The sequence below is a fragment of the Cariama cristata genome, unplaced genomic scaffold, assembly GCF_000690535.1.
Source record: "Cariama cristata isolate BGI_N322 unplaced genomic scaffold, ASM69053v1 scaffold11806, whole genome shotgun sequence".
NCBI classification, from domain to species: Eukaryota; Metazoa; Chordata; class Aves; order Cariamiformes; family Cariamidae; genus Cariama; species Cariama cristata.
In genome coordinates this window covers 58,934-68,189 of record NW_009622746.1, presented here as the reverse complement: position 1 = coordinate 68,189, position 9,256 = coordinate 58,934, and the positions used below count along the sequence as shown (strand labels likewise).

The 9,256-nt window shown below is 43.4% G+C and overlaps 1 protein-coding gene across 1 annotated transcript in view; it reads right to left on the bottom strand.

The window, feature by feature from the left end:
• Positions 1–942: 942 nt before the first annotated feature.
• Positions 943–9,256, bottom strand: part of LOC104163447 (tubby-related protein 4-like) — a gene marked incomplete at its 3' end in the record, with an annotated part of 53,967 nt that continues 45,653 nt past the window's right edge. Inside the window, exons 7-10 of the mRNA XM_009702459.1 lie at positions 5,693–5,917; positions 3,214–3,448; positions 2,570–2,714; positions 943–1,087 (exon numbers count right to left, since the gene is read on the bottom strand). Of these exons, the coding sequence (XP_009700761.1) occupies positions 943–1,087; positions 2,570–2,714; positions 3,214–3,448; positions 5,693–5,917 (750 nt within the window). The remainder of the gene's footprint in view (positions 1,088–2,569; positions 2,715–3,213; positions 3,449–5,692; positions 5,918–9,256) is intronic.

Sequence of the window (9,256 nt, the reverse complement as noted above, 5' to 3'; positions counted from 1 at the left end):
GTTCCATCTTAACATGAGGAAGAACTTCTCCACGTTCAGGGTGTCAGAGCACTGGAATAGGCTGCCCAGAGAGGTTGTGGAGTCTCCTTCTCTGGAGATACTCCAAACCGCCCCGATCCTGTGCAACGTGGTGTAGGGGACCCGGCTTTGGCAGGGGATTGGACTGGATGGTCTCCAGAGGGCCCTTCCAACCTCCACCAGTCTGAGATTCTGTGATCACTTTATAGAACAGTAAATAAGACAGAAATTAATTACTCATTATGACAAACATATTTTTCCTGGAGCTTCCAAAGCAGCCTCCCAAATCACTGCTTCAATGGTGATCAAATTATGGGTCTGAAAGACCAAGAGATTTTCTCAAAGGCCAAGAGTTACGCTGTTGATATCAGGAGCAGGATCTAAGCCTCTGGTGTCCTGCTTTATTCAAAGGACTTCTGCTCCTATCTATTGCTGCTATGTAAGTGATCTAGAACGTTTCAATATAAAGGAAAAAGTGAGAAGACAGAGCAGAAAAAAACAACTATTCTATGAATTATGAAACAGAGAACATCTGGCCCTCTGAAGCACACATTTCCTTATCTCTGCAATTCCTAGCAAAGCAGAGAACTACGGTGGCATTAGGACAGCTCTGAGAAACTGATTAAGGAGCATTTTCACAGACACTTTCAAACAGCCAACACCACCACCTAGAATAAAACCTCTCATGTGGATTCACATTGACAAGAAGTTAGTGGTGCCAGGATTTATCAAACAATGTCTGACATTCCATTGACATTTTCAAACATTAACGCTGAACTGGAAGATGCAACTCTGTAGTTGTTCCATCTAGTTACTGTAATTAAATGAAAAATTTTCATTGGTGATCACTGGATCTATATCACAACTTGCTCCTCTGGAAGAAGATGCATTTGGACTCAGGTCTGAGAACAATGTGCACAATACCTGAGTAATATCTTCTAAAGGAAACTCCCTTCGGGTTAGACTTGGTGAACCAATAGAAGGTTTCCTTATTGGTAACCTTGGTGATCTTGATATCTCCTGCGCAGCTCGTGACATCTTTGGAGATTTGCGAGCTTCTATATTGATTCTGTGTATAAAGCAATAATTAGAATCATCAACAGGCATACAAAACCACACAAAATTCACATCTTTCAATGTAATGATGTAAGGAGACAATTAGTATGGTGTCCTTTAAGTGACTAATGAAGAGTGTAGAGTCTACAGGATGGAGAGTTACGGGTCAAATTTAAAGCTATATAAGGCCTGACACACTTGCAGTTACTCTGACCGGATGCTTTCTGATTCATTTAACAAAGCTTACAGCAGTTCTGCCACATACAATATATCCTCCCACTAATCTGTAAAAAAGGTGTAGCGTTGAGCTATTTCAGCTATGCAGACTTAGAGCAGAGCCTCAAGAAATGGGAACATGACACCTCAGCTGGCAGATCTCCACGCCAGTACAGCAAACCAAGGCTCCACAAACTTCATCGGTGCTCTTACTCTAAGCCAAAAGTTATTCCCACCTCCCACTATACAAAGGAGGCTCATGAATAAGAGATCAAGTACCTGAAAAAGCTCACTGCTGGAAAAAACAGTGAACAAAAGTTACATTTCAAAAGTACGGTCTCAGAAAACCAAGGATGCAGGAGAGTTGTTTTTCCTCTGCCATTTCAGTTTTAGGCTCAGGAACTCATGGTTCTTTTGCCAAGTACTACTGAACTAAAACTTCGGTATTTCACACATTATGTTCACATATCAAGGGATGCGTTTGCTTTGCCTCATAGCAGGACAAGCTCAGAATATAAGGTCTTTGGAAAAGTGTCAGCTGCAGCTTGAAGGCATCAGAGCCTCAATTCCATAGCATGAAGCTGGCAGACAGATGTCAGTGCCCATGAGAAGCATCACAGACATCAGCGAGGCTCTGGGCAGGTGGAGGGTTCTGTCCATGTACATCATGAATATAAAGAAGAGCTGGCAGGAAAGCAACCAGATGATAATAAGCCTATTTCGCATATCGTTACAGAGACTCGTCACCCACTGTTTAGGAGGATCTTTTTGTTGAGGGTCCCTTGCAAGGTCACCGCAGTAGCAGTGCCACCTACGCCAGGATCTATGCCACCTATGCACGGACTTAGGAATTTGAAAATACCCCTGAGGAAATAAGGGCTTTAATTCGACCAGGGACCCTAAGCACACAGGAGGTAAAACCATCAATTGTCCAAAGGACAAAATACATCCTACGGTGGCAAGAGTTTACATGTGGCAGAGGCAGTGGTGAGAGAGTTCATAAAACCTTTCTTGAGGTTGCTTGGGGAGAAGTAATTGTTTCCCATTACCTTTTGCCCAAGAACCTTCCCCAACGGCCACCTCACACCAATCTCTGAGATCACTCCAGAACTGGACACTACAGAGGACCCCAATCCTCCAGAAGACTCCTATCTGCCCAAAGGAGTTTGCTTTTAATTTTATGAGGTGTCAAGAGACAGTGTTTAGAAAAAAAATAAAAAAGAAAAGAAAAGAAGAAAAGCTCAGGAAAAAGAAGACGAAATATCCAAGAAATTATTACCTGGGGAGTTTGGGTGATTTGCTAGCTCGACTGATTTTGGGAGATTTCTTTGCTGCCCAGTCATCACTCAGTTCGATATCGCTGGAGTCAGAGCAGTTGCAGCTATCAATCACAGTGGAAATCAAGCTGTTTCCATAGATTTCATCTATCAAGACAGGCCCCAGAAAATGTAAATGCTGCTTCAGAACACTGATATCCATTACAACTATCAGTCATCAGAAGCATAAATCCAATCCATAGGCAGCAGTCTGAGATAAAACTATGCAGAGAAAATTAACCGTTCTTCACCCTGCCTCGTATAACCTCCAAATTTCCAATGGTTTGAACTCAAGTGAACATGATTCAGAGGGGTGAATAGCATTCAATCAACTTCAAAATTGAGACTAAAGAATATTTTCTGCTAATTAGCAATCTATTCCTCACTATTCAAAATACAAGAAGTTCCCTTTTGTAAAACAGAAGACAGCATGGTATCATTTTAGAGGCTTGAGCCTAGGTCACACTAAAGATTTTTCTTGCATGAGAAAAAAAATATCAGATACCATCTTCCACGTTGTATATGTAGATCTTCTTTAACTCTCGAGTATTTAATATCTGAAGTATTTATAAATCATTTTTCATACAGAGCAACAATGCAATTCTACCTGCTTTTCCATCTGTTTTAGGATCCATGATGACAAATTCTGGCCGCAACTTGCTGATACGACGTCCTTTCAGGATAGGCACCAGTCCCCCAAGGTATTCCAGGTACAGAGTATAACAGGGACCACCGACCTCTGGGTCATCTTCTGTCCGCTTCATCGTGCAATGAAGCCGTTCATTACCAGCTGTTGGGTAGCTGACAAAATCTCTCATATTGTTTGGGTCTGGGATAGGAGGCTTAATTAAATGAAGGAAGGAAAGAGAAAGTTTCCTATAGGTTATTGTTGTTTTGGTTTTGGTTTTTTTCTGTGGTGACTTAATCCTGACACAACTAACTGAATTTGAACCCAACTCTAACTTGGCAGGTCAAGATTAGTACAGGTTACTGTGTGAGTTACGCAGGACCCACACGCAAGACAGAGTGGCTGTGTATTACTTAGTTACATCAAAAGCAGCCGTAGACAGAAAACTAAAACTAGTTACATCAAAAAGGAAGGGTGGACCTGTGGTGAGAGCACTGAAATAGACAACAAACCTGTCTTCAAGTCACCGCTCTATCACAAACTTCTCTTTTAACTTGGGTCATGTGGTCAAGTCTAAGTCTCAGAGTATCTTGTCTCTTGCTGGCCCTCCAAGTGAACTTGGCCGCTCAGGTTTCCGTTCCTGGTTAGTACTGGTGCAGGCTACGCTGCTGTGCTACAACGCTGTCAGCTCTGGAAGAAGCTTGTACTTCTTTTATCACTCGCAAGCACATGACCCACCCTTGCTGAGGGCCTATTTGTGTGCAATGTGGAGAAATACGTGTACAAAGCTCAGGGTGGATTACTTTGCCCTGATTGCCAGCATTAATCCATGAAAACCTCAGTCCTAAAGCAGCTGGACTGCTTTTGTCTAGGACAAATGACACAAGTACTACTGATGTGTGTAAGTCAACACAGTTTTTTTCAAAATGAAAGTACGAGAACAAAAAGTAGGGGGGAAAAAAGGAGCCTCCTTAACCTGGCGAGATGGATAGGGGCTGAGGAGTAATCTATGATGTAGTTCTCAAGCTGGAAGGGGAAGAGGAATGTACACAGCAAAGAGGGTCCCTTGCCAGGCACTGGAGGCATTGCTGGCAATGCAGGTGGGAGTACGTGGCTGGGGCAGAGCCAGGGTAAAGTATGAAGCACCTCTGAGGAGGCTCCAGAAACACCCATGAAAGAGCAAAGGTACGTGGCCGCTGGGAACCCTGCTCCAGCCACTCAGTTATTCAGCCCCACGACCGCTCCCCACGCCAGCATCCCCTTCCGGAGGTGACAGAAGGGTTGTTGGCAACGACATGCCCCTGTACTGCCTCTGATCTCCTTCAGGGCTCCCAGCTCTGCTACAGCCAACTGCTGCCTTCATCCCATCCCATCCCATCCCATCCCATCCCATCCCATCCCAGCCGAGCAAGCATCACTGATGCTCCAGAGAGCTGCAAGGGTGGCTCTGGGACAACATGGAAAGCATTCTGGGGAGAAGTAGGCATGCTAGAAAGAACTGAGAACCAGCGGTCTGTGAAATGCTCTGAATCTTTGGAGATTGAGGAGTTATGGTTACAGCAAGGCATTGATTCTTCTCTGGCAAATGAAATGTTTCACAGTCACACAAATTGCCCTAATTAGCAATACCCAAATGGAACGGTGCTGAATCATTATTTTATAGGCATAATTTGTTCTCATTTAAGCTGGGCCAACTCCACTGATTTCAAATTAGTTATTCTAGCTCTGCACTGTTTTAACAAGGACCTGAAAGTGGCTCAAGGGAATGCTGTAACATATACACAAAAAATACGTTACACAAAAATGTATGTTTGAATGTAGGGCATTTACCAGCGAATGCTCTGGTTTATAGGCTGTGATAAAGAGTTTGGAAATTCTGAGATGTGACTGAGGGCAAAACCATGAAACAAAGGGGCTGAGCAGGTGGCTCTGCCAGTGGTAGAGGAAAAGGCGTACTATCTGGTTCATTTTTCCATAGCGCTGTTGGAGCGGTAAGGTTAGCAGAACTCACTGTCAGTAGAAATATCTGGGCAGCCACAAGTCTTACAGTCTAAGTTTCCCAGCAATATAAGGACTCCTGCAACAAGCAGGGAAGCAACAGTTTTACCACGGAATCTCTCCTATAACTGTGACACAGTGCTGTCATCAGCGTGAGCGTCTTCAGAAGTCTTTGTGAGTTACCAGCATGTTTTACCCATGGGATGTCTCCTGGGAAAGGCCATCCCCATGCAATAATGCAGATCAGCACGGGTGGGCCTTCTGTTCACATTTTAATAGGCATCCAATGGATCAGTGGGCTCTTGAAGAGGACATGAATGACCCTTCATAAAGCTTTTAAAATTATAATGATGATAATTACAGTATCTTATAATTTATCCATTGTCACTTAAAAGCACCAGGGGGGGGAATCAAGCAACCCCTTCCTCTTCCTCACATACACACATTTCTTTCCTTTTACCTTGATTGTTGGTATAAAGGCAGTGGTGAGGTACGAGCAGAGCCGAGGGGGCAGGGTCAGTTTGCTGATATCCTTGTCATCCCGCAGACAGCTAGCGATGCTCTGCTGGCACAGCAGCTGCAGACTGGAGACCCTGTGCTCCACTCTGACCACGTATAATGCAGGTCCAGAAGCCATCAGCAGGCGCGAATCCCTGTGACCCCAACAGATCGAGATGATGGGACGCTGCACGGAGAAGAAAAGGATACAACTTCAGAAGAGCCTGTAATTTCTCCAAGATCAAGTGATCACATGAATTCAGCACCGATCACATTACCCTAAGTCTTCCAGAAACTTAAAAGTGCGTGCTATTGCCCACAAAAAAGGGAGGAGAATGTGAACATCTGAAATTATCGCTAACAGCAACAGTGGTTGATGTTTATACAGTGCTTTTTACTCATGAGGTTTAAAGCTCTTCACACAAGGAATTGTCTATCGAACTCACTACCTAGATAAGACAAGTGACTTTAAAGTCACACAGTGTTAAAGAGCAGGATCTTTTGATGTCCTATCCAGATGATGTTTTCAGTCATCTAATCAATCCTCATCTGCTGGTAACGGCTCACATTTTACAACCAAAAAAGTTACATTATATGCCCGGAGACACTTGGTAAACTGGTGGACACTTGGGAAACTCAGTGCACTGAGGCTTTGGCTGCACAGTGTCTCTTTTGAACTATTCCCAAGTGAAGCGAACTGTGAAAGAGCACCAGGAACAAAACAGAGAATGACCTTTTGTCTTCTGCTTGTCTACACTCAGAAATGTCTAAATTCATGACAGTAAAAACAGAAGGAGTCAGGGGCGACTGGTACTCAAAGTGTCAGAACACGGAGCACAATAACAATGAACAACTCAAACGCTGCTGTCGACATTATTCCCTGCTGCATGAACGTTAAGAGTTCATGTGAGAATACTGAGTTGTGCTTGCAAGGAGCTCTCTCGATTCTTTTCCTAAACCCCATCTTTTTCATGTAAAGTACCACACTGTTGTGACCTCTTACAGCCCTACTACTATTACTTTTGTCCGTCATGAGTGTTAGCTGCATCCACCTGTCTTGCTTTCTGTGTTACAAAGCATCTGTATTTGCACATATACACACACCGTACGGCATTTCAATCCCATAGCTGCTATATAAACACCACAGAGTAAAGAAGAAATTCTCACTCCATGAAGAATACTGTGCAGCAGGCTGTAATCAATGAACTACAAAAGGTTTACTCCTTCCTCAGAAGGGCTCCCTTCTCACAATCCCTGACACTCAAAAGTTTAAGCAAACACATTTTTAAATCTAAATTATGAATTGTATTTACTGAAAGGTCAGGGTCTCTTTGGAATATCATTGCTTTTCAGAAGATGCACAAAACAAAAATTAACTATACAGAAGATAAGGGTCAAGGCACCATCAACAGTAACTTTTATCCTTTCCCCTCCAGTAATACAGTACCCAAATAGCTGGGTCAGATCGGCCCAGAAGTTACTAACCTAGTCGGGGGAAGAAAGCTTTCCCTTCAGTTACAAATTCAAGATGTTTAAAGGTGAGAAACTGGGACAAGACGTTTTTATGTGAATGATATGAAGCAAAATACATCTGCACAGCACTACATCAATGTATATCATCAGGATAAAGGGTTGGACGAAACAATTTTTTCAGAGAAATGACCTTCCCTCCTATGTCATCTTATCCTAGATTTGAGTTTCAAGGAAAATACTGGTTTTAAAGTGAGAGGAACGAAGAAGTTTCATTACATCTAGGCAACACCACACACAAGCACTTCCGCGGAGGCATAAACCTTCAGGTTGACTGATACACAAATAGAAAGCAGTAACATGGGAACCTTGTGATTTTCACAATTTCAAAATTGCTAAAGGCATTTTGTAGTGCAGAACTTCAAAAGAATTGAGAAAGCCTTTGTGTGCCATCAATAAGTATTACATGGTTTGTCATAACCTTAATCTGTGGGACAGAGCCTTAAATTTGAAGAGAGATCACATGAAATATCCCTTATTGATTGGTATTTTCATGATTTGAGGCACGGGAGATGTCCTGGCCTCCAGCTCCTTATGAAAAGAGCAAATTGTATGGAGATAACTAAATGATACCTGGAAGCCACGTGATGTTGGCCAAAGAAGAATTTATTGCAGAAGAAAAGGAGCAAGTAGGACAGTGATGAGTATTTGAGGACAGAGTTGAGGAAAAAGATTAAAATTTGCCAGGATTTGAGAGTGTGGCTCAGCCCTCATACTGTCTGGCAGCAATGAGAAAGTTCAAGCTGCTTGCAAAACAAATGCCATTGAAAAGGCATCGACACAGGTTAGGTACCTGCCACATCTACTGTACGACAGCCTGAGAAAGGCAGTGGCAGAAGCGACCCTGATTTCCCCAAGGGCTGAACTCCAGCGTGGGCAGAACTATCTACCTGATCGCTACTGTGCCATCCAAGAAGGATTTGTGTTCACCTTGCATCACCTAAAGCTTACCTATACATACGGTGAAGGAACAAATCAGTATGTGACTTAGCACACAAATGCTTATTTATTGGATAGAGTCCCATGCCAGAAGAGAAGTAATAATCCAGCTATTGTAATCCAATACAGCACACCCAGACAGGCCTCTGTTCATCCAGAGAGAATCACAGAACCGATTTGGCTGGAAGAGACCTGTGGGATCATCGAGTCCAACCTTTGCCCTAACACCCCCATGTCAGCCAGACCATGGCACTGAGTGCCACCTCCAGGCTTTTCTTAAACCCCTCCAGGGATGGTGTGTGAATAGAGTTAAACGAAACCACTTCTCTCCTCAGGTTACTGCTGCACGCAGAGAACGGCAGAGATGCGGAGAACACCAGCGCAAGAACCTTTGCAGTCTTAGACATATTCCCAAGGAACAGGTTTTTCAGCAGCTCTGAAACGCTGGCTGGGACCTCTGGCAACACAGCACCGTGGAGCTCAGGAAGAGCAGAAAGTCCAAAGTCGGAAGACATTGCCTCGCTGCATCATTTCACCGCAGTTTCCCAACAGGTAACCAGAGTTCAGCTATCTTCTAAACTGCTAAATGTCTGGTTCCCTTACATTCTCTTTATACATTTTTATGTAAACAATATGTGAGTGGGCGCATGTTTAAATACACACGCACACAATACCTACAGCTGTGGTGCTGTTTGTAAATCACGACATTTCTACTCTTCCATCTGTACATTTAGTCTCCACACAACACCTCACATGTTTTAATCTTAATGTTTTCAATCTCATCAAAGAGCACTTGTACCACACTGGTTTGTCTTTGCTTACTGATTCACCGGACACTCCTTGCCTTCCTTTTCCATGGAACGGTCAGACCCCCGGTACTCCTTAAGCCTAATACCCAGCAACACTTCACTTACCGTGAAGGGCTAAGATTTAAGATGAAGTTCAGGGAAAATTAGCCTGTCCTTACAGCCTTGGAGAAATAAAAGAGCACCCAAATGCCAGAACTGACCTGACCTTTAAATGTACTGCTCCAATAATATTTTTCCGTAACTACACT